Genomic DNA, 27,978 nt, shown 5'->3' with positions numbered 1-27,978 from the left:
ATCAAGTTACTTGGAGCCTCACCCAGACAAGCATTAAGGAGCAGTCAAGACCATAATCTCCCTTTGGGAGAGAAGCCAAGCATGGCAACAAGGCTAGCAGGGCAGGAGCTTCACCAGCCAGGGACTAGTTCCACAGTATCCAAGTGAGACAAGCAGGCCAGGCTCTGGGTCAACAAAGTCCACGGTGAAGCACAGCTGTGATGGAACTGGGGACAAGTACACCTATGCCATAGATAAAATCAAGACAGAAGGCCCAGGCATGAAATTACATGGAGCCATTCAGCCCCAGGGGCAGAGGTTGTGCAGGTAGAAGTGTCTCAGGTGAGGCTGGTCAGCGCAATTAAGGCCTATTAATGCACTCAGGGTCCTGACAGTTTTAGATAGCACTAAGGATGGAGAAGGATGCAACCAACAGCCTTCTTTGCTAGGTTTCTTCTTTGCTAGGTTTTTTCATACGTGAGGATACTAAGCTAGAGTAAGATCACTCTCCAAATATGAATTTCAGCTCTGCTGGTTGGAACAAATTAACCTGAAGTCTGAAAAGAAATCTGCCTAGTGTGGCCTTTTCAACAATCTTGCTGGACAATTCAGCAACTTTAAATGGCATTCCTGGAGTTAAAGCACATCATGTGGTTTCTTTGCATCTATTTCTTCCATAACTTCTAAACATCAATTATTGGTACTAGTCCTTGGGGTAATCAGATCCCCTTATCTTTTGGGGAGTTTCTCAGCTAATGGCTTCTCCTTGTCTGCCTGCTATGTCTTGCACTTTGGAAACTTTCTCTGTTGAGCATTCTCAGTTACTGTCTAAAAAAGCAGAATCCCTATCCCAGGCTCCAGTGTCAGAAAGGTCCATGTGAAAAACACTGCACTGACTAAGGCAGGTACACACACACCTTTTCAATCTGCTGTTTATCCATCTGATCTCTTCAACAAAACAGACTATGCAGGTTTTCATACAGTACACTGAAGCCAGAAATCTGAGAAATCCTGCTGTCTATCATAGCACCTTAGGAGTCTACCCAGCTTCATGGACTACAAAACACCGTAAACTATCACCATGTAAACTAATGGCAGGATAAAGCAGCCCAGCTCTGTCTGAGGATTTCTACAAAGCTTAGCCATGGAAGGCTTTATCAAATGTTGAGTTTTGTACTTATTACAGAAGCCACAGGAGTTTACTGAAAGATAAAATTATGTCATACAAAGCCTGCCCATGAGCCAACGGCTTTGCTCTGCTAAAAACTCAAGTAAAATCAAGCTATGTATGCACATTTAATGCAAAGAGACTCAGTAAAGGATTACAAAGCAGTCTTGTCAGAAACCTGTGCTGTGGTATCAGCACATGCTCTGGCATATCATTACTCAGCAAGCATGTGACACCCCTACTTTCCCCAGCTAATTTGTTCAGCTAAGATTCATGTACCTTCTGAATAGGGGAATAGTTGTTGACTCCACTTGTGTTCTGAGCTTTTTATAAGTGAAAATACTTTCCACTAGTTTTTCAAATACTGTTCAATAATTACCCGTTTTTTTGTGATGATATCCTAACATGCTTCATGCTGTGGTGGATACAGCTTCCTAAATCATTCCAGGAAAGAATCCCCCAGAATGTTCTTTATCAATGATTTTGTTATTTGGAAAGAATGAGAAATCAGCCAGCTGGCCAGATGCCACATTTCGGAATCATACCAGCATCTGCTCTTCTATCAGCATGCTCTGGAAGACCCTGGAAGAGTATAGCCAACTTCTTTCATAACAGAGACGTCATACAGGATTTCTGGAGCTGCTGCTGGGTATTCCGTTTCCACAGAAAAGTGTGATTACACCACCGTGGTCTTGTTGATCCTGCCTAAAAAGTGCCGGTTCACTGCTTGCATTGACTATGTTGGCAATGACTACTTTCATCAGGTTTTCACAGGCTCCCATTTCCAGGTGCTCTGAACGCAAGACAGACACAAAATCTGACATTTTGCTGTAGGTGTGTCTCAGTCATCACCACAGATTATGAACAGCTACTGCAGCATCTCTGCAGAAATACCCTAGGCATGAGCACTTAGGCAACAGAAACTCTCTGGCTCTCACAAAGTTGGAGTCCATTGCAATGTGCTAACCTGAACTGTGTTCTAGATGACAGTGATAACAGACTAAGGAATCAGGTGATAGCAGGTTGTGATTGCCCCTCTTAAGGAGAGACAAGTAGTCAACAGACTAAGTCGTAGAACAGTACCACTTGGCATGGTGTATGGGACTTCGGGAAACACTTGTTTGTACACTAGAAATAAAAAGCACTGTGTAGCTGGCTCGCATTTTGGTCACAGTACAAGACAGAAATATTTGAAGAGTCAGGAAGGTCTGGCAAAGGTCAGACAAGAAAGGTGTCACAGTCAATGTGGGTTACGCTATATCCTTTTTGGAGTTATTGTTTCCCAAGATAAATGTTCACTTCCTGCAGTCCTGATACTCAGATGTATTTATGGCTGCATTATAATCCCTTTATCTGTTTGATTCAGATTACAGACATTTCCCCCCATTACTTATTATTGCAATCATTGTCACCCACAGACTTTACCAGAAAATCTAAATTAAATTTCGTTATCATTCTGCCTCTGCTAACACCTTGAGATCTATCAGGAAGCAGTGTTGAAATACATGGAAGGTATATGGAGTTAATTCCACAGAAATTTCCAACGAAATTTCATCTGGTACCAAATCAAATGCCTTGGCTATTTTCATGTGGGCTGTAACAACAGAACAACTTTAACTGTTCAGACACATTATCTTGTCCCCCAAAATTTATGTATCACAATCATCTTTCCTCAAAACAAAATTATGATTAAGCCAGTTAGCCTAACTTTCCTGAGTCACTATTTTTCCTCTTAGGTATAGATGACTCAATAATGACAATCAATCACCTTTTTGGAATTTTTCCAGTTTTTCCAGGATATCTAAAAATTTAACATCCCTGAGTCCAAGAAGTCACTGGCTAACTTATTTTTCAGTTCATGTACATAAACTCCATTAGTCCTGATGACTTGAGAATGTGTAATTTCAGTAAGATTTTTATTGTTGGTCACATAGACTGCGATCTGGATGTATTAAGCATTTTTCTCTCCTTCTTTACTATTTCTGATTTTACTTTTTTTCCTGTGACAGTAACTGTATTTTTTTATTTATTTCTAGTGATTTATTTCTAATACCTCAATAACATCAAAGGCAATACAAGTTTGTAAACTAGCTTCATTATACTTTCATATCACATGGTTTTCCTGTGGGTTTTTTTTGGGGGGAGGAGGGGGGAGTTGGGGGTGAGTGCTCAGTAGAATGTTCACCCCCAAACCCCATTTTTGTTTACAAAAGGAATGCCTTCTAAAGGCCCATCTGGATCTGTCTGGTTGAATTGGTCCTGTACCTCCTGTGTTCCTATCTTGCCAAACAGAAAGATGGTGATGGTCCAGAGCTCTCTGCTTTCAGTAAGCATCAAAGACTGAAAGCTTTTTTTTTTCTGCAAAACACTTATGTAACGTTATGATTCCAGCATTGTGCTTTTTAGACACAGATCTATATAATGTCCTAATCTTATTCTACTTTTCCTCTTTTTTATTTCTTATCCCTGAAAGGGTACCATTAGAGTAGTCTGTTGTTAAACCTGGCATGTATCACAGCACTACTTATCTCATGCTATTTGAAAGGCAATGACAATAAATCAACGTAAGAAGTGAGTTACTTTTCCCAGTCCCAAGTCCTCACTGTGCAAAAACTTTTAAGAGGCTCACAAATCAGCGCTCTCAGATTACAGGGAATCTCTGTCATGGGGGACAACCCATAACCCCATACGAACTTATCATCCTCCCTTCACAGAACTGCACCCATTTTTCATCACATGGGTCTCCAGGGTTATGTCAGAGGAAATAGAACAGCTGGAAGAGGAAGTGCTGTCTCTGTTCGCTCAAAAGTTGTTTGGTCCAAAGCTTCTCTCTCTTTGGCTCTTTGCTGTTTTAGACAAAAAATTTGTATCAGGTTGAAGGAAAATTGAAGGCTGTAGTCCTAATTTCTTCCCACTTCAACCTTTTGTGCGTGCAGTATGATACACTTTTCAACTTTATCATACATGGGTTTCTTTCAATAGACTTTGCAGAGCACCAGATCGATGGCACTTAAAAAATGATCAGCTTTTAAAATTTTCTTCTCAATGCTCATACGTGATCCCATACCTTATACATCGCATGCTGTTCAGTCCTTGTTTTGAAGAGTGAATTGTTATTTTTTGTATAAGGTTTACAATTACTTTTACTATTCTAATTTATCATTGTATCTAGTCCCTCAGTACCATTAATTTTGATAATAGTCTGCACCATGACAAAGTGAGCTTTAACATTAAAACTGCCCCAAAACATCCTTGTGTATGCAGGTAACATCATTAACATACTAGAACTCTGCTATCACTAGCAAAGATGCCATTGCAGTTGCTTTCTTAAGCTTGGAAAAAGGCAGGGGGAGGATGAAGAGACACATCCCTGACACAGACACTCCTTTTTCATGCAGCCACTGTTCTCATTACTGTAGTTACACCACGGTTCGAACGTGAGTGGAACTGGAAGCTCATACCAGATAGCAAAGTGTTACCATGCCTCTGTGCCTCTCCATTTCTTGCTGCCCTCCCACCTCACCTGCCACTTCACTGCCACCTTTGATGGCCAGAATCACTTTCCCCGCCCCCTCTGAAGGCCATAGGCATCTGCCATCCCACCGAGGTACGAGGTATGGGACCCACAAATTCACCAGAGCCCCCTTTGAAACGCACAGGCAAAGACTGACATGCATAGAGTCTTTCTGCTCTATTCTAGCACTTTGCTGGGAAGGCAGAATAGCAGGAAACAAGGAAAAGGCCCTCGGCTTCCAAGTGTGTTTTCTCTACTCCTGTAGCGGAGCTGTTGCAGCCTCCTCCGGGAAGTAAGTTTAAGGTAGCCAAGAGCTACAGCTCATCACTAGTGCTACACCATTAATACTTGATTCGATCCAGTGCCCATCACCGGTTCACTGGATCTGCCTCACTTCGGGTCAGAGCCCAGACACTGACCCTGGGCCTCCAGCGGTGCCCGCCGCACACGGCTGCCGCCTCGGAGAGCCGATTTCTGGGAACCGTCAGCATCTCCCGGCGGTCCCAAGGCGCAGGCGGGCCTTCTCCACCACCTGTCCGAAAAGCGACCCACACAGCTCCTGCTCGGGCCTTCCGCCCGCTGCCATCGCCTCAGGGCCGGGGGTCAGGGCCCCGCAGCCCGCTCTGGTTGCCTTTGGCAGGCTGTCGGCTGGGACGCCCGGCGCAGCCGCCCGGTGCTGCCAGCCTACCTACAAGGCACGGTTTGAGAGGAGAGGCGGCATTTTCTGTGCCCCACAGCCGCAGCTAGAAGCCGACAGCACGGCCCCGGGCGGCTCGGGCCCCCTCGCCCCCCGCCCCGCGGCAGCCGGACCCGCGGCCGAGGCTTCTCCCCGCCGGAGCCCGCCGCTCCCCTGCGCGGCAGCGCGAACCCTCCCGCCCACTCGCCGCGGCTCCGAGCGGGCAAGTTGCGTGTATGTAAACACGAGCTCCCCGCAGCACCCCCTTCCCCTTCCTCCTCGGCCCCGAGGGGGGCCCGCCGCGACCCGGCCCCCGCCTCCCCCCGGAGCAGCGGCAGCGCCGTCAGTCAGGCGGCGAGGGGCGGGGGCGGGCGGGGGCTCGGTGCCGGCCGCCGCCCCCCGCTGCGTGAGGAAATGGCTCTCACGTGAGGCAGGCGGCAGCGCCCGCCGTACCCTGCCTGCTGCCCGGGGAGGAGGCGCCAGCGGGTCCCGGGGCCGGCTGCGCCATGCCGACCAGCTTCACCGTGGTGCCGGTAGAGGCGCAGGGCGAGGAGCGGGGGCCGGCGGAGCGGGATGGGCAGCGGCAGGAGGAGGAGGAGGAGGAAGACGAGAGGGACCGGGGCTCCGGTGAGCGAGGCGGGGAAGTGCTGGGGGGCAGCGCCCGAGGGCAGCGCCGGCGCTCGTTGCGCGGGGGAGCGGGGCGGGCCGGCCGGCCGCCGGTGGGCCCCCGCAGCCGCCGGGGGGATCGCGCCGCTTCCCCGCGGCGGGCGGTGCCGGCGCCACCTGCCCAAGTGGAGAAGTGCGCTGGGGAAGAGGGCGAAGGTCTGGCGCCCGCGGTGGCCGGGAGCTGGTTTCTCTTTGTTTCCACAAGCGCTCGCCGCTGGCCCAGAGGAGGAAGTGCTCGCGGGCGGCGGAGCGAGGCAGCCCGAGGGCGGCGTGGGGCGGCCCGGCCACCTCCCGCCTGCCGGAGCGAGCCGGGCCGGTCGGTGCCGCTGCCCGCGCAGGTCGGGAAAGACCTCCGAGTTCGTCAGGTCCAGCCGTTAAGCGCTGTTTAGAAGCCCCGTCCCGCTGGCGCTCACTAGAGAGGCGGGAGGGCGGCGCGGACTGCCCCGGGTCCCTGTGCTCTCGCACCGGCGGCCGTGCGCCGGGCGGGGTGGGCGCTCGGTACCTGGCGGAGCGCTGGGAGCCGCGCCTCCTGCCAGGCCTTGCCCCTGGGGCCGCCGCGGGGGCAGAGCGGAGCCCGCGGTGGAGCTGGGTGGGGGCCTGGCTGGAGGAGCCCCCTGCAGCGGGGTGCCGGGCTCTGCCCGCCCGCTGGGGGGCGGGAGCGGCGGGGCCGCGGTGCCGGGGCGCTCCCGGGAAGCGGCGGCTTGAGCTCAGCAGCCCCCGCGCTCCCCCGCCGGCAGCGGGGGCGGGGCAGGGGGCGGGGCTTCCGCGGCGGCGGGCGCGTCCTGCGCGGCGGGTCGGGCGCTGTTACAGGCGGCGCTCCCAGGGGTTTGGGGTGTTTCTTAGGTGATCGCAGGGGAAAATGGGATTTTGCAAAAGGCGACTCCTTGTAATGATGGCTTCTTTTTGTGGTATAGATCACAGATAAGTAAGGGTAATTCCATGTGATGTAGGGTGTGAATGTAAAGTGATGAAAACGGGTGTTTGACGAACAATATATTTACATTACTTTAACTTCATTTTGCGTAAAGACTCCTTGGGAAGATGGTCCAGTAAAGCACCAAGCTGACAAAGTTAGGTTGTTTTCTCCCCCCAGACCCCTACCTACCTATGAAAGATATATACACTGTGTAGTTGCATTTCCTTTGGCGTATTCAAGCAGTGAGCAAGTGTCCTAATAGCTGCCACTTTTTTCTTTCAAACTAAATGAAATAGAAAAAAACCAAAATAGTATAAACTGTGGCAACAGTTTGTTTCCTGTGCTGGATGGATGACTGCAGCGCAGTGTGAATCTGTTTGGGCAGCCACCCTCATGTTAGAAGAGCTGGTCAGAAAGGCGTGGATTGCGGTGTTTGCTCAGATGACATCTCAAAATACAGGCGTAGTTAGACAGGAGTTGTTAGAACCTGTGTGTATATCAAGCATTTGGAAATCTTGGGAGAGTGAGGGTAAGAGTGGTACTGGCACTCTTATAGTGGCTTATTTCTAACCTTTAGAGTGATGGTTAAATAAATAAAGAAAAAAAAATTCTTCATGCAGTCAAGTAGAATTTGTGTGGACTAGCGGTTACATTTGTACCATATATTTGAATTATCTCCTGTTCTGGATCTGTATCATGTGAATGGATGTATTTATGTATGACTTCTTGTTAATGTGCCTGTAAAACAGGGAGTAGAGAGGAAGATCTGGAAGAGAGAAGGCATCAACTTGTAGACAAGATACAGTCAGAGAGCTCTGCCTTCATTATTAGATTAAATGCTGTACTCAGATGCAGAGGTTTAGGACATACTGAATGTTGCCTTGGGTATTATATGGATGTTTGTGGTATGTAAACCTGTAATACATAAAATTGTGAAGGTAATGTTGTGTAATCAAATAATTCTCCTTGACTCGTTCTTCTGAAAACTGTAAAGGATCCTAAAATATTAGTATAGCTAAAACCAGTTGCAGTTAAGCTCATCTGAAAGCCTGCTGCTTGGAGAAGGAGTATTTGCCTTTCTCCTTGCTCCAGCCTTAAGGAAAACGCAAGGGAGTAAACCACTTCCTTCCCAGGGTGCCCTTCCTTTTTCCTGCATTTGACCTTGGTGCTCATCAGACACTTTGCTGGGCTGGTTCAACGTGCTAAACTGGCAGAAAACTAAACTGCAGAGGGAAAAACATGCTTCCCCTGTTCGGGAGTTGAGGTGAGCGAGCACTGCAGAAAGTCTGTGAATGGCTGGACTTGTGTCAAGGTGGGAGGCAGGTAAGGCTGAGAGCAGAGGTGGAGATAAAAAGGAGGGAGAATGGGAACATCCCCTTTGGCTCATCCTTTGCCTGTATAGCTCAGTGTACAATTTTGTTCCAGTTGTTCAGGAGTCTAGAATTTTGTCCATTTTGATTGAATTGTCTGGCTTAAAACCCAAGTAGTTCTGGAATTCATTTGACTGCACTAGTACCTTGTTTAAAAAAAAAAAATATATCTACAAAGCCAACCAACCAAAACCCAACAACAAAAAAACACAGCAGGTTGTGTATGTTGTTTAACCATTAGATCACCAGTAAAGTAGCTCTGGTATCTTACCATTCCATGCATTTATCCCCTTTCACATGTTCTTATCTGATACTTACCTATGTGATAATGGAGTAAATTGGGATGTTCTTACTCTATGCTCTTCACTCCTTCATAACCAAAAAAATAGAAGGCTATAGAATTTGAGATGATTATGTGACACCCTCACATGTGTGAAGGAGGGGAAGACATGGGTGAGTGGCTCTTTGGCTGGTTATAGCACTGGCCAGAGTAGTACTTCGGAATAGTAGGGAGGTAGAGTGTTATGCTTGGACTGAACCATGTCATTGAGTGTTGGAGCCTGCTGACTCAAATATGCACAAAATATCAGAAGGCATATGTGCCTGTGCAGAACCATATGTACCTGTGTCTTTTCATGTGTTTAAAACACACTCCCAGGGAAGGGTATTCAGGAAATAGTAACTGGCTGAAGAGGAGAAGGAAACAGGTGGTAGGTGATAATGGATGAACTTTTGTGAGAAATTCTGGCTTTAATTTGTGGTTTTTTGTTTGTTTTCTTCTCATGTGTCAGTAACGACTATTGGATAACTGGCAAAGCTTTGTAAAGTTAATCAAATCTGTCTTTCACTAGCAGGTCTGCATGTCAGCTGTTTCAAAGCATAACTAGTATTTTTAGAATCTCATAGTATTATTTACCTAGCCACAGCAGTGTCTGTTTTAGAAACCAGTAAGAGAACTAACTCCTGCAAACTCTTTTAAATTGAAGACCCTCGAATACAAAGCATATCAGTGATTAACCTGGTCATCTACCAAGAAGTCATCACGTAACTAAAGTAGCATGAATGCTGTGAATTCCTGTAAAATGCTAATTCCTGGAAAACCAGAAAATGGTTGAGGCAGGTGTATATGCAACAGAGGGAAGACAAGCTAATCTCACTGAGATATCCAGTATACTCTGTTGGCTTCTGCTCAAACATAGAACCAGTCTGTAGTTCAGAACTTCATCTGTACAGAAAAATATGGTTTTACATGTTTCCCTTCATCCCATTGCAGTTTGTCCAGTTTTCTGTACCCTGAAAAAATGCAAACTGATGTCTTCACTTTTTTCTTCTTTAATCTCTCCCCAGGTTAGTTATCCCTCTCTGCCTTGCTCATCTGCTTAGCCAGCTAAAGGTTCAGGTCTAGGGATATGCATGCAAGCATGAGTTGGCAAATATGATACTGTTTTCCACACGTTCTTCCAGGCTTTAACAACTTGTGGGCCAGAAAAAGATGATCCTTCAATGAAACTGGATTTGTTTCTCATTTTTTGGTGAGTTTAGAGTGTGTTCTAAATGTTTGTATTCTAAACACAGTCAGTGAATTTTTCTTACGTTGTCTATGTAGTCGGGAATTAACATATGTTTTTGGCACTTGAGAAACTGTGGCAGTAAGATCTGCTGCTTAAAGGCAAGTTACCTCTTGTTTGTTTTCTGATCCAGTCATCAGATTAAGGGCATCAAATCACGTTAATACTTGTCAGGTCCCTCTCCAGATCACTCAAGATTATTAACCTTGTCCCATCTTAACACTATTATCATTTTTCCAAACTGAAGACTTTTTATTTGATCATTCTTTGCATGGAAGCTATTCCATACTTAATTGTTCTACTTTCTGTCTTCCTCTGAACTTTTTCTCACTTCTGTTCATTTTGAAATGGGGGAGGTTCCAGAATTGTGCATGGTAATCAAGTTGTGAACAAGCAGTGATACATTATTTTTTTTTTCCCTCTCCACATCTTTGTCTAACATGGACTTTTCCCTCATTTCATTCCCAATGTTCAGACTGTGGTTTGAAAAGTGATTATTGAACTAGTGTTTTTATGAAACAATCACGAGACTATCTCATTCATGAGAGGTAACAATCAGTTGGAGCCCAGCTGGTTTAGGATTGCATTCCTTCACATATGCATATATCTACTCTTAAATTTCTGCATCAGATTTTGCCTGTTGGTTTAACAGTCATTTAGTCTTGGAGATCTGCACCTCTCCACAGTCAGCCTGTACCTTGACTATCCTAAATAACTTGAAATGGTTTCACTGTCACATCTCTGGCACCTCATGGTTTTTTTATTTTTGTTACTGTTTTTTATTAATGCGTGGAACGGCATGTGTCCCCAGCACATCTTCAGTGACCATCTCCCATCTCTGAGAGTAGACCATATTTGTCTCCTATTTTCTTACTCGGTTATTTACCTCTGCCTTATCTTATATCTTCTCTCTTATTCTATGGCTGTTCTATTGCCCTGAGTATGTTCAGAGAAGGACTTAATCAGATGTCTTCTGGAGATCTTAGCAAACTGTATAAATTAGGTTTCCATTATCCATGTGCTCATGGATTCTTTCAAAGAACTCTCTTAGGCATGTGAGATGGAATCTTCCTTTACGGAAGCTCTGTTGGGTGTCCTTCCTCACCACCCTGGTGTCATCTTGTGTAATACAATGTTGGAATGGAAAATATTCCTGTTGCAGATAAACGCACGGCTGACATTTGATCACAGGCATGGGAGTTATACATAGGGATAACTTGGCTTTGAGGGGCATTGCCTGTTCTGATGTATGCCCAGCTCTGCCAGGGTGCTGTAGTTGATCCTTTCACTGTTGAATACAGCTGTATATATCATTGTGAATATAAGTGTTTCTGTTAGCTATTGATAGCCTGAAGGGAAATGGGGGCAAATAAAGGAGGCAGAATTAACTAACATCGCTGTGGAGTAAGTGGTCACTTAGCATTTTGTAACTGGTCAAACACTTGTTTTAGACCGTTGCAGTTTTGACCGTTTTTTTGTGAAGTAGGGGATCTTAATAACTGAAACAGAATAAAAATAATAATTTGTATCTCTTGTGTTAATTTTTTGTGAGTGAAATGCTAATGTTCTTTTACTGTACTTATTGCCTAAAGAGCTAAATGTAAATAATTCTAGTCATAAAGTAACTTTAAAATAGTATATTCCAGGAGAAAGGAACATCAAATATAGTGATGTCAACCCTCATAATTTTAAGTTCTCTGATCCTGTAATGAAAATATTATTACTGTGATCTCTTATTGCTGACTTTTCTTCTGGTGATAATACTTTTGCAGCCATCAGAATGTGGTGAGTAAACGTCTTCTGGTGTAACTGGTTTTTACTGGTTTTCATAACAGAACTTTGCTTGTAATGTGGTGTTAAAATTGTGACGTGACCCTGTGAAATGCTCACAGGTAGTGTTGTAAAGGTTGCTTTTGGTAAGGGGTGTAGTTTGTTACTGCGTAGCAGCAGATTTTATTAGCTGCTGCTGGGGAAAAAAAGTATTTCTAGTGTCTCTAGTGCTACTGCTTGTGAACTGTTTTAGGGAGCCAAATTGGCAAAAAACTAGCTAATGACAGAAAACCAGTTGGTTTTGAAAAGATGTTTGAAGAGGCTTTATTTCCTTCAATCAGCTCATTGCAAAAAACCAGTATTGTTTCAGCCCAACCCAACACAGAAGAACACTCTTTTGGCAGCACTGTCCTGAATAATTTTTCCTGCATCTTTGAACTCTGTTGTTGCTTTACATAAAAATAGATACTAAAGCATGGGGAATGAAACAATTAGCACAATTTTTACTTGCTCTCCAGACTAATGAACTATAGAATGTTATCACAGGGGACATATTTTCTGAATCTGAGTAGAAATATTAAAGCTTGAGTGTTCCATTCTGCTCTACCCCCGCAATGCGTTGCTTGGTTAAAATGAATTCTACCAATTTAAATGGCTTCTCCTACCCGTTTTTCTTTTTGTACACTCCAGACATCCCCCCCTGCTTCCTCCTTCCCCCAGCTTTGTGCTGAGCATGGTGTCCTATGCAACAGACCCTATGCATGGGTCTGCTGGGGGCAGCTGTCCCAGCCGTGCCCCTCCCAGCCCCTTGTGCCCCCCAGCCTGCTCGCTGCGGGTGGGGTGAGAGGCAGAACAGCCCTCGGCTCTGTGCAGGCACCCTCAGCAGTAATGAAAACATCTCTGCCTTATCAACGCTGTTCCCAGCACAGATCCAAAACATAGCCCCGTAGTAGCTGCTGCGAGGAAAATTAACTCTATCCCAGCCACAACCAGCCCAGGCAGCAAAGACAAATTCCATGGAGAAGGTGTCATCGCTCCTGGCAGTGGTTATGAACATTCTTTCCTTCCCTGCTGAAACAAAAATACATGGTGAAGTGCATTGGGTAGCGGGGGGCTACAGGGGTGGTTTCTGTGAGAAGATGCCAGAAGCTTGCCCCCATGTCACACAGTCAGTTTTGCTGGCTGCCAAGAGGGGCCTGCCATCAGCCAAAGCTGAGCCCATTGGTGATGTTGGTAAGAAAAGGTAAAAAAAAAAAAAAAAAAGCTGCACAACAGCATCTAAGAGAGAAGAGTAATATGTGAGAGAAAATCCCCTGCAGACACCAAGGTCAGTGTAGGAGGAGGCAGGAAGTGCACCAGGTGCCAGAGCAGAAGAGATTCCCCTGCAGGCCATGGTGAAGGACCATGGCGGTATGATGCAGGTTGTCCCCAGCAGTCCATGGAGGCCCACGGTAGAGCAGATATCCCCCCTGCAGCCCATGGAGGACCCTACACTACAGCAGGTGGATGTGCCCTGAAGGAGGCTGGAGCAGGCTTCTGGCAGGAGCTGTTGGCTGTGGAGAGGAGCCCATGCCAGAGCAGGTTTGCTGGCAGGACCTGTGACCCCAGGGGGGACCCATGCTGGAGCAGTCTGTTCCTGAAGGACTGGTGACCCTATGGAAAGGACCCGTGCTGGAGCAGTACTTGAAGAACTACAGCTTGTAGGAAGGACCCTATACTGGAGAAGGTCATGGAGATCTGTCACACCAAGGGTGAGCAGGGGAAGAGCGTGAGGAGGAAAGAGCGGCAGAGATCCCGTGTAATGAACTGACTGCAATGCCTGTTTCCTGACCCCTAGTGCTGCGCAGGGGGAGGAGGGAGAGAAATCGGGAGTGAAGTTGAGCCTGGGAAGAAGGGAGGGGTGAGGGGAAGGTGTTTCTAGGTTTGTTCTTATTTCTCATTACCCTGCTCTCTTATTAATTGACAGTAAATTAAATTCATTTCCCCAAGTCAATCTGTTTTGCCCATGACTAATTGCTGAGTGATCTCCCTGTCCTTGTCTTGACCCACGAACTTTTTAATCTTATTTTCTCCTCCTGCCTTGCTGAGGCGGGGGGTGGGGGTGGGTGATGGAGCAGCTTGGTGGGTGCCTGGCGACTAGCCAAGGTCAACCTATGCATGAAGTCTATGAAAACTGCAGTCTCTGATTTGATATGCAATTTTTCAATAGTTGCAAAACTGGACAAAGTTTTGATGCATTAGGTTGTGCGACACTAGGTTCTTGCTATGCTGCCCTGACCCTGCTTTGCAGGAGGTGTAACTGTTTCTTTGGCAGCTTTTCAACCTTCAAAATTGCCATCCTTGAGTTTTAGGGCATCAGAAGTGTTACCTACTTATTTTTCAAGGTCTGACGGTAATCATCAGAAATGGATTAATGAGCAGTTAACAGTATATGTACTTAAAAGGTGGTCCCTGAATCACAGAAATGATTGCCCTAGAATCACAGCTATAGGAAAGTGTGGCTTAATAATGTTTGTGTCAATTGGACAGTATTTATTATCTGCTTCTTGATTTCAGCAGCTAGCATTCTTAGTCAGGTACCCTAATTAGCTGTATCCTTTAGCTAACCCATAGCAACCAAAAATAAGCAGCATTCAACCTGTTTAGGAGGTCATTCTGGGAGTTTTTTGGAGGCAAGATGTTGAGTGGTAACTGCTGTGCAAAAATTATTATTAATTGTTTTTAAACTTTTATCTTCTGAAAAAAATCCTTCCTCTTTCAAAGAAGAAATTGAAAACTTGTCAGAAGGCAAGAAGTAGAACAAGGGACACGCAAGTTTGAAACTTTTAAAAATTAAAAGCATCTTCCTACAAACTTACTTTATGAAGAGAATAAAACCTTTAGGAGATTAATTCCAGTCCTGAAGGATGGGAAGCTTGCATGTTTTTCTTCTAGCTTCAGAAAGGAAAGTTTAGAACATCCTTCAAAATACATCAGAACTTCGCTTTGTTACCTGTAGAAATGTCCTGATAGAAACTTCCCAGGACATGAAGATAAACAACCAGATAGCTTGCTGCCATCGATTAGTGACCAGTCCCATGTCTATCCCTTTACTGGCCTTTCTTGCTTTGTGGAACATCTGCTGAGGAGTTGCACAGGCCACTATATTTTTCTTAGTGAGGGACAAGAAGCATTCCCAGGGTGGGGGGTGGGATCCAAAAAATCAAGATGGGAGGTACATGGAGGCAGGCTTTTGCAGCATTGGTGAGTTAAAGCAGCTCTCTTAGAGGCCCAGCAAGCACCAGAGCTGGTTCTAGGATGGAGGAACTTTGGAAAGTGGGCTTGGAAGGAGCCTTCAACCCTTTCAGCCTTTCCACAGTTGACCATGCTTGTGGCATAGGGTGTTAGGATCACAGAGAAAAGCAGATTTTGGATGTAATTCAAAGATTTGCCTACAGGAACTAGCCTGTTCTAAGCAGTAACGTCCCTTTAATAGAATCAAAACAGGTTGTATGATATTGTTTAAGTCTGGTATAGAATGTGTGAAATAGATTAATGCATAAACTGGAAAATGGGGATATGTCTGATTTGAAAGAGAATTAACAAATTACGCAGCCAGTCTTAAAGAGCACCCCTTTATAATTTCAAAATACTTGATTTTAAAAAGAATGCTTACAGAGTTGCTAGAATTATAAAGTGCTTTTTATATGCTACATCTGAATTGCAATTAATGCAGGCTCTTTCCTACATAAAATCAATGTTTAGCAGCTATATTTACAGTTAACTTGCTTAAGATTTGGCAGTATATACTTGATGAATAAAATGGGCTTTTTTAATAGTAGATAGATCTTTCAAATAGGTTAATACTACTTATTGCTAATGTGTCTTGATCTGTTTAGTGGAAGTATTTTGAAGTGAATTTATTTGATAGAAAGAAAACTTTAAATGTATTTAATACTAGGTGAAGACGTGGGATGTTTTAGTAACTTGATCCTGCCAGTTTTACTAAGCATAGTGTTTATTCCTGACGGAAATCCTCCAGCTTAATTATCTTTAGAGAGTTCTGTGACTGTCATGTAGTTCTGTGTCATGTGCATGCTTCACGCTGCGTAAAGCCTTAATGACTTGTTTCAGGATTAATCCAATACTAGTAAGAAACAGGATTTAAGGTCTTACACAAAGCTGAGAGGAAGCAACTGTCAGTTCCCTGTTTCAATTCTTGATACGTGAAGAATCAGCAGAGGGGAATGACTTGATTTTTTTCCTTAATCATGAGTGAACAAGACTATGAAGAAAGTGGGCCAAATCCAAGTGAGTCTCTTTTTAAAAGACAATACCACAGTTCTAATGACTCTTCTTCTGAAATAGCAGGGTTTGTACTTCCAGCTATATTAGAAAGAATTTATAAAAAGCTTTTTCAGTATGTTTTCATTAGAAATAGGCTGTGCTTGATTATAGTAGTAGCCTAAGTAAAGGAAAGCTAAATTTTAGTGATGTTGATAAGGTAGGTGATGGATGTAATACTAGAATCCTCCATTATGTAAAAGGGTTTATAAGGAGCTTAAGTACACCTTGTTCTGCTTTTCAGGATAACTTACATAAATTGCACTCGTCATTGATAAAAATAATACAAGAAATTGGTGATATAGTGAACATATTTAGACATTTCTTTACTAAAAAACCCAAATAACCTACAACTTTGAAGTAGATTGCACTGAATTCTTAAACTCATCTGATAGAAAAATTCAGAGGTAAGATTTGTTCAAAGTTATTCCTGCCTTTTCATAATTTGAATTAAAGTGAGGTCAAGTTGGAAAATTTGAGTTTATGTTAAAGCTCTAATGAATACTTCGATATATGTTTGGATTAGGAGTGGTAGAAAGTTACATTTTCAGGATTGTGTGAGTTCTCTTTAGTTGCCTGCCAAAAAAAATTTGGGCATATAGGAAATATGCATGATAGAGAGCATGGAATTACAGTTTTTGCCACAGGCAGCTTTCTTGGACGTGACGCTTCTATATGTCAGTTTTAGTGACTTGTAAGTTAGGTGCTTTTTACTTTAAAAAGTTTATTTACATTAATGGTAAATGCTTGTTTACTCTTGCGCGGACCGGATCTCATGTTCATATTCTTGGTCTGTAGTGTATTCTAATGTGACCAAATACTAACTTAATGAAAATGCTACCATATTTTTTATTAACTGTTATTTTTCATCTGTATCTGGCTAATCAGAAACCAGAAACTACTTCAAGGTACATTGAGTGTAATTGAGTTGCTCTTTAGAAACTATGAAAGGTTATGACTTTTCTGCGAAGTAGTATTCTTCAAGTGTGTTCTGCTTTAGACAGCAGCATATAAAGCTAGACATTTCTAGTGGAAAGCAAAGCTTTTTAGTTTTACACGTGTGCTTGTTTAGAAAACAGTTACACCTTATCTTAGCCAAGCTATCTTATTTCAGGCCATGTGGTTCAAAAGTTTTAGATCCCTCTTTCTTCTTTGAATACCACCTGTAATCTTTTGTCATATAAAACAAATCCGCTTTTATTTTTCAGATAGGTGTTGAATTCTTACAGCATGACAAGAGACAGGTGCTTGCTTTTTTGGACAGAATGTGTTTGAATGCAAAGGGAAATAGGAGCACTTATTGAATGTGAACAATAATGACAGCTACAGTGTGGGACAGTGAGGAAGCAGTGAATCTGGGAAGGATTTAGGGGTCAGACTGGAATAGAATAGCATGAGCTTGGTTTAATACTGTGGTAAGGAGGGCTAGCTGATCCTTGGGAGTAGAGAGGTGATGATTATACTTCTGTAAATAGCATGATTGAGACTAGTGTTAGAAGGCTCTGTTTTGACTTCTGAAGTTTGAATTTTATTTTATTTTTTTGCTTAACTTAAAAACTGGAGAGATTGCTGCCAAAAATTATTGAAGGTTAGGAAAATGTTTTATGCACAGAAGTGTTTCAGTTTTTCAAAAGGAACCTCAAAGTGATTTGATAAGTATTGTTAGTTTCACAGATAGAAAATATTAAGTGCGAGTGGTTAAAATTTGGAAGGTGTACTAGGATGTTATAGTTACAAGTTTGAAAAAAGCAAAATTTAAATAGAAATAAGGAACAACTTGTTTGAAATTTTTCAAGTAATTAAGAAAACCTTAATCTTTATAAAGATAAATTGATAGATTTTTTTCCTTCTTATTTCAGTTCTGGAAGCATCAAGAGATACACTGGTCAGTTTTCAGTATGTTTTTTTTCACAGTTATAGAGCCTAATGCAGAAATTAAATTCTGCGACCAGTGGAAAGACAGGAAATCAGATTAGATGGTCTAACATTTTTGTCCTTAATCTCTTGAACAGGCATCCTAATGCAAATTTAGGATCACTTGATCATTTCCTTCTTTTACGCCAAGGCCTGCTCCACTTCTCTTTAGACACCTTGTAACTATTTATTTATTTATTTATTATTTCATACTCTACCTCTTTTGATTCAGGGGCCTGGGGAGGAGTGGGAAAGGGAGAAACCCAACCACTATAGTTCTGTGATTTAGTAATATTGGTATCGATGCTAAGGAAGTAGCAGCAAGAATAAAACCAAAAGCAAAGCAACTCCCTCCCAACTCGGCATTAAGAACACACCACTGTTGCACTTAGAATGAATAGTTCTGTTTGTGTGAGGAAGTGTGATACGGGGATGCAAACGGGTGAGTAGGAAGTGAGAGGGCCGCCTCTTTGGTGGCAAAGGTGGCTTCTGCCTGTTTAAGCTGTATTGTTGGGTTCCGTCCTACACTGTATAAAATGCATCAGTTTGGATCAGCTTAGCAACTGTTAACATAACTCCAAGTATTCTACCTGTCAGTGTTTGTGAGGATCATTGCTCTGAAACTTCTTGAGGAATTTGAACGAAGTGCTGTCTTCTGCCTGTTTGACCAACACTTTGAACTGTGACACACAGACGTATTTCTGACGTAAGTTTTGTTTGGTATGTGGAAATGTTAAGGAGAAACCATCTAATGGCATTGGCAGTTCTAAACTTGCAGCTAGTGTGAGACTAGGGTGGTTTGTGATAACTTGTGTGGGTTACGGTTCATCAGCAGTTGGGGGGCTAGGGTATGTGGGAGTGAACGCTGTGATCATCTACATGAACATTCTGAATATTACCTCCCAAACAAGACGTATCTCCTGCCTTCTCTGCTTACAGCTGTGTATCTCATGCAGCAAATAGAATATTGCAGCTGATTTCTATGTAAATATAGTTACACTGGTGGCAGTGTTTGAGTGTCTCTAGAAATCAAGAGTAGGAGTTTTTGCATGTCCCATCAATACAGAAAATGCCAGACAGGCTTCTAGGAAAAGTACACTAGTTATGACTTTACTTTGTCTGCTGGTCCATCAGTAAGCACAGGGGTTGTGTTACAGTATGTGAACATACCATAGCAGATTAAAAAATAGTAATAATAATTTTTAAGTATGTATTTCGGGGGGGACGGGACACAGATTTATTTCTGGAGCTTAGGCTTTGGTCACCTTACGTTGGGTGGAATGGAGTGGCACATCAACAGGTGTGGGTTTTGTGTGTTGTAAGACAGAGGAGACATAACCATAATCAAGCCCATGGAAGACTGTTGTTGTTTTCATTTGCCTTTCTTATGAATCTCTTAATACCAGTGGTGGTCCCAGATGAGTGGCTCAGATGGGCTGGTAATCTAATTCAGATTTAAGATTTCTGCCTGTAAACCCTCATAACATGAATTACTTTCAGTAATCAAGCAACAGTAAGTATAGATTTTTTTGGAGTGCTTTAATTGCAGAAGGTGTAGTTGGATTCCAGAAGATGCGTGCATCTTAGAGGAACGTCTAAAGCTACATTGGAAGTTACAATTTTTTTTGTATGTTTAACTCGCCTCCATGCCTGAGAAGAGTTTAAGTTGGCGCAATTTCAAAGAAGCCTGTGGGAAGGATGATTTGCTTGTCAGGCATTGAAACCGGCTGCCCAGGAAAGTGATTGGGTCACCATCCTTGGAGGTATTTTAAAGGATCTATAGGTGTGGTGCTTAGGGGCATGGTTTATTGGTGGACTTGGTAGTGTTAGGTTAATTGTTGGACTCTGATCTTAAGGGTCTTTTCCAACCTTAATGATTCTATGGTTTGATTGTCTTTAAGCTTCCACGCAGAACTTGAGGGAGTAGGGTTAAAACATAAAGCTATAAATGGCTTGAGACTGGCTAGTGGAATGAAATACGTATTTCTATATTCCATGTTACCTCTGTGGAAGCAACCAAAACAGTTTTTTCTGTTTGTTCATTTCCACTTGATGCACCAGAGGTGATGTTTACCGCATTTGTGGAAACTGTAAATCCTGCCTTTTTTTTTTTTTTTTTTTTTTTTAGTTCTGGTTTTCAAATGAATCCCTTCTTTTGAAGAAGGGATGACCTGAAGATTGGGATAGCTTATTTTGTTAACTTCAATATATTGTTGACTTTGTGTTGAGGTCCTAAAACTAGTTCTTTTTACTGGATGGTGTAATACATCGCTGTTTGAGTTACATGTTTTTAAGGCTCACTGTATGTCTAAGCATATTAAATAAATGTGCTCCCAAAGGTAGTGTTTGTTTTAATTTACAGTCAAATATGATTTTGTTGACAACAATGCTGAAAACTCAAAGGAGCTTGTTCATAGGTGTTCATAATTGTAGGATTAGTCAGCCAACTGCACATGAGAGAGTACTTGTCAGTACATTTTTGTGGTTGCTTTTCCAGTATTGATCCTCTTTCAAATAGCTGTACCAAACATTCACAAAATACAAAAAGAGACAACTGTAATAAATAATCAGAAGACTTCTCCAGAGCCTGGTGGTGACATGCTATTTTGAAGACTAGCATTAGAAAGCTTTAAAATAGGTAGAACGTTGGTGGGAAACACTGGAAAAGGATTTGAAGAATTTGAAACCTGAGTTCTGTGGCTTCTCCACGTGAAGTCTTAGGTGCATTTGACAAGACTTGTTTGTTAGAGACCTTGTGCTCTGAGCTCTTTCATATTGGAGCAAAGCCAAGTAACTGTTTCAAAAAAACAAGCATATAAGACTTCACTATTCTACCTACAATTTAAAATGCTTAAAAATTAGCATCTCAGTACTGTGCCTCCAGAAAGTGTATTCTTTAACCTCAGAATCGTGAATACTCATTCGCATTATTCATTTGCCTACCCTTCTGATGTTTTAGATACCTGTGGAGGAGTAACTTTAGTGACATTATACTCTGTATGAGAGAAAAACAATACTTGAAATTCCCCAGCTCACTTATTGAAGCGTAATCCTTTCTGAAGGGGTTGGAAGTACCCCAAAAGGAGTACAAATATTTAATAAGTACAGCTACTGGCTGTCAATAGGTGAGAAAGTCAATAGAAGTGTAGTCTTAGCAGGACAAATATCAAGCAACCTTATTTTTATTTTAACTTGGAATGTGCTTTTTAATGAATGTTTTCTGAAAACTTCAACAAAAATAAGGCAGATTCAAGGAATGGAGCTAAAAGAAATACATTGTTCCAAAAATCTTGGGAAGAAACTGCAGTGTCTTAACTAGGAAGTTCTAGTGCTTGTACACATTAGCAAAATGATGAGAGGAATCTGTATGTATTTGCTTGGGTACAGAGCTATTTTTTGTTGCCTATGGAAAACCTAACTGAACCTTCTGAGTACAGTGGAGCTGATTAAAGGAGAAATACCAATTTCTCAGGTAATCTCATGCCAAACCAGCATGTTTCATGCACTGTGAAACATCTCAAGGTGCTGGTCTGTGAGGGAGATTCTTCTGTGTTCACAGTGTTCCTTCTTCTGGCCTTGCATTAAGCATTGTTGGAGGAGGGGGACCTACCCAGGCTGTAGGACTCAAAGCAATGGGAAACCAATTAATGAACTGTAGAGAAACAGAAAAATGAAAGCTGAAAGCTATGTGTGGGAGGAGATACATTGGATAAGAACAGTAGCTGTGAATGAATTCATCAACAGTTCTTCTCTGGATCATAGAATTAATTCTAGAGCCCTAATAGACAATAGCTGTCTCTTGAGTCTTATGATAGTGTGCGGCGGCTTTGTCATGATACCAGTAAGTATAGTGATACTATGGAGAGTCTATTGGACAAGGGAGTTACGGAGAGTGGTAGGAAATCTGTTGGGGATGTAGTCACTTATCTGCTCGAGGGACTGAGATCTATTTCTGTCTTTAGTAGAAGATAATACTTTGTGCTGAGACTTGTGTCCATGTTTGCGAGAGCTTTGTTCTGGGACTTCATGTGGGGGGAAGTGTCCTGGAGGGTGCAGAGTGGGGGAAACAGGGAAAAGAGTACAGCTTGTCCTGCAGTTTCTTAATTCTATAGTGAAGAGGTTGTGTAGGTGCTATTGATGTAACTTGTGAATATAAGGGCAAAAGCAGCCAGGTGAAGTGGCGTAGGCAAGCACTTGAGACTGCTTGGAAATGCCAATGTTGTAACAGCATTGGCATGTAACAGCTTTTGTATTACGTGGGCTGGAAGGCAGTGAAAGTGCGCTGTGTTGTGTGTGTGGCTTTGGGTTTTTGTGTTTTTTTGTTTGTTTTTTTTTTTTTTTCCAGAGGTGTGCCAAAGCAGGTCAGGTTTGCTGCAGCTTAATGAGATTGATATTTCAATAAGGAATAGAAAAAAAATGTGTCCTGGTTTCATCTGGAATAGAGTTAATTTTCTTCCTAGTAGTTGGTACAGTGCTGTGGTTTGGATTTAATATGAGAATATGTTGATAACACACTGATGCTTCAATTGTTGCTAAGTTGTGCTTATTCTAGATCAAGGACTTTTCAAGTTTCCCATGCTCTGCCACTGAGCAGGTGCACCAGAAGCTGGGAGGGAGCAGAGCTTGGGCAGCTGACCTGAACTAGGCAAAGGGATATTCCATACCGTAGAACCATGCTCAGTGTGTAACTGGGGGGAGGGTTGTCTGGGGTGGGCTGATCGCTGCTCAGGGTCTGGCTGGGCATCGGTCAGCAGGTGGCGAGCAACTGAGTTGTGCATCACTTGTTTTTTCATGGGTTTTATTTTTCTCACACACACCCTTATTTTTTTATTTCAATTATCAAATTGTTCTTATCTCAACCCATGAGTTTCACCTTTTTCTGATTCTCTTCCCCATCCCAGAAGATTGTGTGTGTGTAGGGTGTGTGAGTGAGCAACTGCGTGGTACTTAATTGCTGGCTGGGGTTAAACCATAACAATATTAGCACATCATGGAGAGTCCCCACAAGCTTTACAAAAGAATTCCTTTTACATGATTTTTAAAATAAATCCTGGCTCAACTACTGGAGCTTGTTTTGAGAGAGTCAGCAGTAATGAAAAGGTAGGTTGTTCTTGCTGCCCAGAAAGATTATGTGAAGTTCTATTATCAAGTGCTTTTATTTTAAGCAACCTAGAAAGGTGGGAGAGGGGAGATACCAGTATATGTATTGAGGAGTAGTAAGTAATATTTAAAAGGCAGAACACTATACAGTGATCAGACTGGTAAACTTATTTTCCTTAAATGAGGACGTTGAGCCCATGTGTCTGGGCTGAAGACATAGTGTTTGGCAGCCACCTCCAGTATTAGATAGAATAAGTTCTTACTATTCCTTTTATGGTATACCTCGTCTTTTTTCTTTTCCTTTTGTTTCTGATTGTTGCGCTCTTCCACCAGGGGATGGGATTGCCAGGGAAAGTAGTCCGTTTATTAACAATGCAGAGATGGACAGAGAAAACATGTATGAAGGAAAGAATATGGCTCTCTTTGAGGTAAGTTAAATATCCCCAAAACATATTTCACCTTAGATTGAGGTTCTGCTAGTAAGATGAAAAAATGCAACTCTGTTTTCTTCTGAAATTTAGTGGGGGGAAAATTATTTGAATAACATTTCGGTAGTTTGGTAACATTGCTTTTCAGTGAATTTGCGTGATGTAATGATGTGCTAAGATACTTTTTTTCTTCTATGTTTTAGTTTATCGGTATAGGCAAGAACAATAATTTTGATATGCATTAATGTGAAGATAAGCATTTCTATGGTAGGATCTAGAAACTGTTATTTGAGAAGGTTACTGAAGCTTAAATGTAGTGTGTTTAACAAAGAAGTATCCAGTTTTAAAAGGCATATCAAAGATATTATATTGAACAGCGGTAAATAAAGACTTTTCTTAAAGCTGCAAAACTATAAACCAAACTGGAACTGCAATAGGCCATGACTTAGTTGTATTGTCCAGTTACAGTGTAGAGCATACCACAGCTATTTCTACTTTCTAATAGAAACATCTGCCTTATCTTGCAAGCTTAATACATGTTTAATTCACTGAATGATTGCAATCATTTACATGAAAAAAAATTTGATATGGTATATTTAAGTGCAACACTTGCAATGAAATAGTACTTTTAGTGAAGTTTAACTCAAGTTGATCTGCTCTAGCAACATCAGCTGGTCTTGCTTTGATGCTTGCTATTAACAGTAAACAAGGTCCTTCCAACCTGGTTTGCTTAGCCATCCTGCTGTTGTATTCTGCCCACTGTTTTCTTGTAGACCTCTTCATAGAATGGTCAGGGTTGGGAGGGACCTATGGAGACCCATCTAGTCCAACCCCTGCTAAAGCAGGTTCATCTAGAGCAGGTTGCACGGAAACGGAACCAGGTGGGCTTTGAATGCCTCCATTCACTCTGAGGAGGAGACTCCACAGCTTCTCTGGGCAGCCTGTGCCAGTGCTCTGTCACCCTCAGAGTGGTTTTCCTCATATTGAGATGGAACTTGCTGTGTTGCAGTTTGTGCCCACTGCCCGTTGTCCTGTCGCTGGGCACCACTGAAAACAGCCTGGCCCCATCCTCTTGACACCCACCCTTAGGGTATTTGTCGGCATTGATTAGCCTGGAGAAGAGAAGACAGAGGGATCTTAAGACGCTCAGGTCTTTCAGCATTTCCTCACAAGGGAGATGCTCCAGTCCCCTCATCCTCTTTGTAGTCATCCACTGGACCCTCTCTAGTAGATCCCTGTCTCTCTGGAACTGGGGAGTCCAAAGTGGGACATAGAACTCCAGATGTGGCCTCATCACGGCAGAGTATAGCAGGAGGATAACCTCCCTTGACCTGCTGGCTGTGGTCCTCCTCATGTACCCCAGGGTGCCATTGGCCTTCTTGGCCACCAGGGCACACTGCTGGCTCGAGGGCAACTTGCTGCCCACCAGAACTCCCAGGCCCTTCTCCGCAGAGCTGCCTTCCAGCCCAGGTCAGCCCCAGCCTGTACTGGTGCAGGGGCTGTTCCTCCCCAGGGGCAGGACCTTGCACTTGCCTTTGTTGAACTCCATTAGGTTCCTCTCTGCCCAGCTCTCCAGCCTGTCCATGTCTCGCTGAATGGCAGCGAAGCCTCCTGGTGCATCAGCCACTCCTCCCAGTTCTGTATCATCCACAGACTTGCTGAGGGTGCACTCTGGCCCCTCATCCAGGTCACTGATGAGTAAGTTGAACAGGACTGGACCCAGCACTGACTGCTGGGGAACACTGCTGGCTACAGGCCACCAGACAGACTGTGCCACTGATCACAACCCTGTGAGCTCTGCCCTTCAGCCAGTTCTCAGCCCACCTCGCTGTCCACTCATCTACCACACTTTCTGAGCTTCTCTACGCTACGAGGATGTTATGGGAGATAGTGTCAGAAGCCTTGCTGAGGCCAAAGTGAACAACCTCTACCACTCTCCTCTCATCTACTCAGCCAGTTATTCCATCATAGAAGGCTATCAGGTTGGTCAGGCATGATACCCCCTTGGTGAATGCATGTTGACTACTCCTGGTGATCTGCTTTTCGCCACGTGCTTTGAGATGACCTGCAGGGATGGAAGTGGAGTTGATTGGTCTGTAGTTTCCTGGGACCTTCTCCTTGCCCTTTTTGAAGACATGAGTGACACTGGCTTTCCTCCAGTCCCCAGGCACCCCTCCTGTCCGCCATGACATTTCAAAGATGGAGTGGCTTGGCAGTAACATCTGCCAGCTCCCGCAGCACTTGGGGGTGCATCCTATTGGGAGCCATGGATTTGTGGGTGTCAGGTTTGCTTAAGTGATCTCTAATGTCATTCTCCTCAATCAAGGGAAAGTCTTCGTTTCTCCAGACTTCCTCTCTTGCCTCCAGGCTCTGGGAAAGCAGAGCACCAAACTGAATAGTGAAGACTGAAGCAAAGACGACATTCAGTAGCTCTGGCTTCTCTGTGTCCTTTGTCACCAGGGCACCCACCTCATTGAGCAGCAATCTCGCGTTTCTCCAGTCACCCTTGCGCTGCTGATGTTCTTGCAGAAGCCCTTCTTCTGTCCTTGAGATCCCTCTACAGATTTAATTCCAAAGAGACCTTAGCCTTCCTTGTCGCTTCCCTGCATGTGCTGACAGCATCCCTATATTCCACCCAAGTGCCCTGTCCCTTTTTCCACATCCTGTAAACTTCCTTTTTCTCTTTGTGCTTTGCCACTAGCTCCTTCCTCTTCCATGCAGGCCTCCTGCCACCTTTGCTCCATTTCCTGCTCATGGCGTTGCAGCTATATTGAACTTGGGGGAAGTGGTGCTTGAATATTAGGTAGCTCTCTTGGACCCTGCTACCTTGTAGAACCCTAATGCATGGGCTTCCTCCAAGCAGGTCCTTGAAGAGGCCAAAGTTAGCTCTCCTGAAGTCCAGGGTTGCAGTCCTATTTATTGCCCTACTTCCTCCATGCAGGATTCTGAACTCCATTGTCTCGTGGTCAGTGCAGCCAAGTCTGCCCCTGACCTTCACATCCCCAAGCAGTCCCTCTTTGTTTATGAACATGAGGTCTAAGAGCACACCTCACCTCTTTCGTTCCCTCACCACCCGTGTCAAAACATTACCAGCAGTGCTCTGCAGAAACCTCCTGGACTGCAAGAACCTAGCAGTGTTGTCTTTCTGAGCAGGTATCAGGGAGGTTGAGGTCCCCCATGAGAACGAGGGGCTACCTCCAGTTGTTTGTAGAAGGTCTCATCAACTTGCTTTTCCTGATCAGGTGGCCTGCAGCAAACGTGCACAACAGTGTCCCCCGTGTCTGCCAGCCCCTTAATCTTTAGCCATAAGGTCTTGACTCATTGTGAATCCACCCCCAAGGAAAGCTCGATACAGTCCAGTTGCTTCTTCACATAAAGAGCAACTCCACCCCCTCTTCTTGCTGGCCTGTGTCCTAAAAAGTATGTAGCAATCCGGTCATGAGCTATCCCACCGTGTCTCTGTAATAGCAGTGAGATCATGGCACTGTGACCCTTTACGCTGTTTTCTTCTTCTTTTTACGTATCTTTGCACAGAAGACGTGATCTTTCAGTTCCTTCTTTCTGCGTGACCCAAATAAAGTATTCTCACCATTTCTCACCAAGTCTTAGAGAAGATTGTGCTAAGGGTCAAAGTCATGTTGGTCATTAATTTTCTTTATTTGTCACGTATGCAATTTCTTACTATTTCTGACAGAAACCATGGTAGTGGAGTTTTGTCACTGAATTTTTCTCATTCAGGCTGTACTCTGTAAAGCAATGTCCAAAACCTGTTGTTCAAATTAGCTGTTGTGTTCCTCAGTGTTGATTAAATTGTTATAGCTGCTTTTTGTCTTTAATCTCCTTCGAATATATGCTTGCATCAGCTATTTTGAATAGCGGCTGGTATTAAATCCTCAGCTGATGGTATAACAATGACTATCTTTTGCATATCTCAGACTATATAGACCATGCAGTTATAGCGTTGCCTTCAAAGCCTTCTAGTGACTTCATCACCATTGCCGTAGTAGTGGTAAATATTTTTTGGTAGTACATATGTTTCACAGTGGTTTTCCTGCATTCTTATTCTTCTCATGTTTTCAGCTAACCTATGTTTTGAACTTTTGTGTGAATGTTACAAAGAAGTTTGGTTATTACAAACATGATTATCATGACCTAATGCCTCAGACAGAGATGCCTTGGTTCTTGTCTTTCTGTTTGCAGCCCTGATCTCTTACCTTCCTTCCAACATTTGATCTTGTGTGCTTGGTTGAAATCTTCGGTTCCACTTTTCTTGGAACAGTTTTATTGTATATGCTTCCTCTGGATTTATTATTTGTTTTAGCATGTTTTTGTTTTGTAGCAGACACTTGGCTAAAGAAAGATGGGCTGATTTCTGTGTCAAGTAATATTATATACATGCAATTATATATGATATATATATATGTACCAGTATTTTCAAACAGTGAATACTTTGGAAGTAGTATGCATGGTTTAAGGTAAAATATATATAACCCTGCAACAGCAGGTTTGAGAGTGATCCTTAAGTATCTTGTTGCTAGAGAGAATCATTTGAGGACACTCTCTAGACATAAGCAAGATGCTGGAAA

The 27,978-nt window shown here is 43.4% G+C and overlaps 1 protein-coding gene across 7 annotated transcripts in view; it reads left to right on the top strand.

Moving 5' to 3' along the window:
• Positions 1-5,754: 5,754 nt before the first annotated feature.
• LOC121086063 (solute carrier family 12 member 7-like) overlaps positions 5,755-27,978 on the top strand; it is a 77,984-nt gene continuing 55,760 nt past the window's right edge. For 3 of the 7 annotated variants that reach the window (XM_040589243.1, XM_040589242.1, XM_040589239.1), the window contains exons 1-2: positions 5,757-5,964; positions 23,298-23,392. In XM_040589243.1, the coding sequence (XP_040445177.1) occupies positions 5,844-5,964; positions 23,298-23,392 (216 nt within the window). In that variant the 5' untranslated portion in view covers positions 5,757-5,843. Of the gene's footprint in view, positions 5,965-9,753; positions 9,822-15,787; positions 15,918-23,297; positions 23,393-27,978 lie in introns of those variants that run through there. The other 4 variants (XM_040589245.1, XM_040589238.1, XM_040589244.1 and 1 more) reach the window with 4 other exon arrangements.

This window comes from Falco naumanni, chromosome 4 (assembly GCF_017639655.2).
Source record: "Falco naumanni isolate bFalNau1 chromosome 4, bFalNau1.pat, whole genome shotgun sequence".
NCBI classification, from domain to species: domain Eukaryota; kingdom Metazoa; phylum Chordata; class Aves; order Falconiformes; family Falconidae; genus Falco; species Falco naumanni.
The sequence above is the reverse complement of the archived record's forward strand: the minus strand, read 5'-3'. Positions and strand labels throughout refer to the sequence as shown.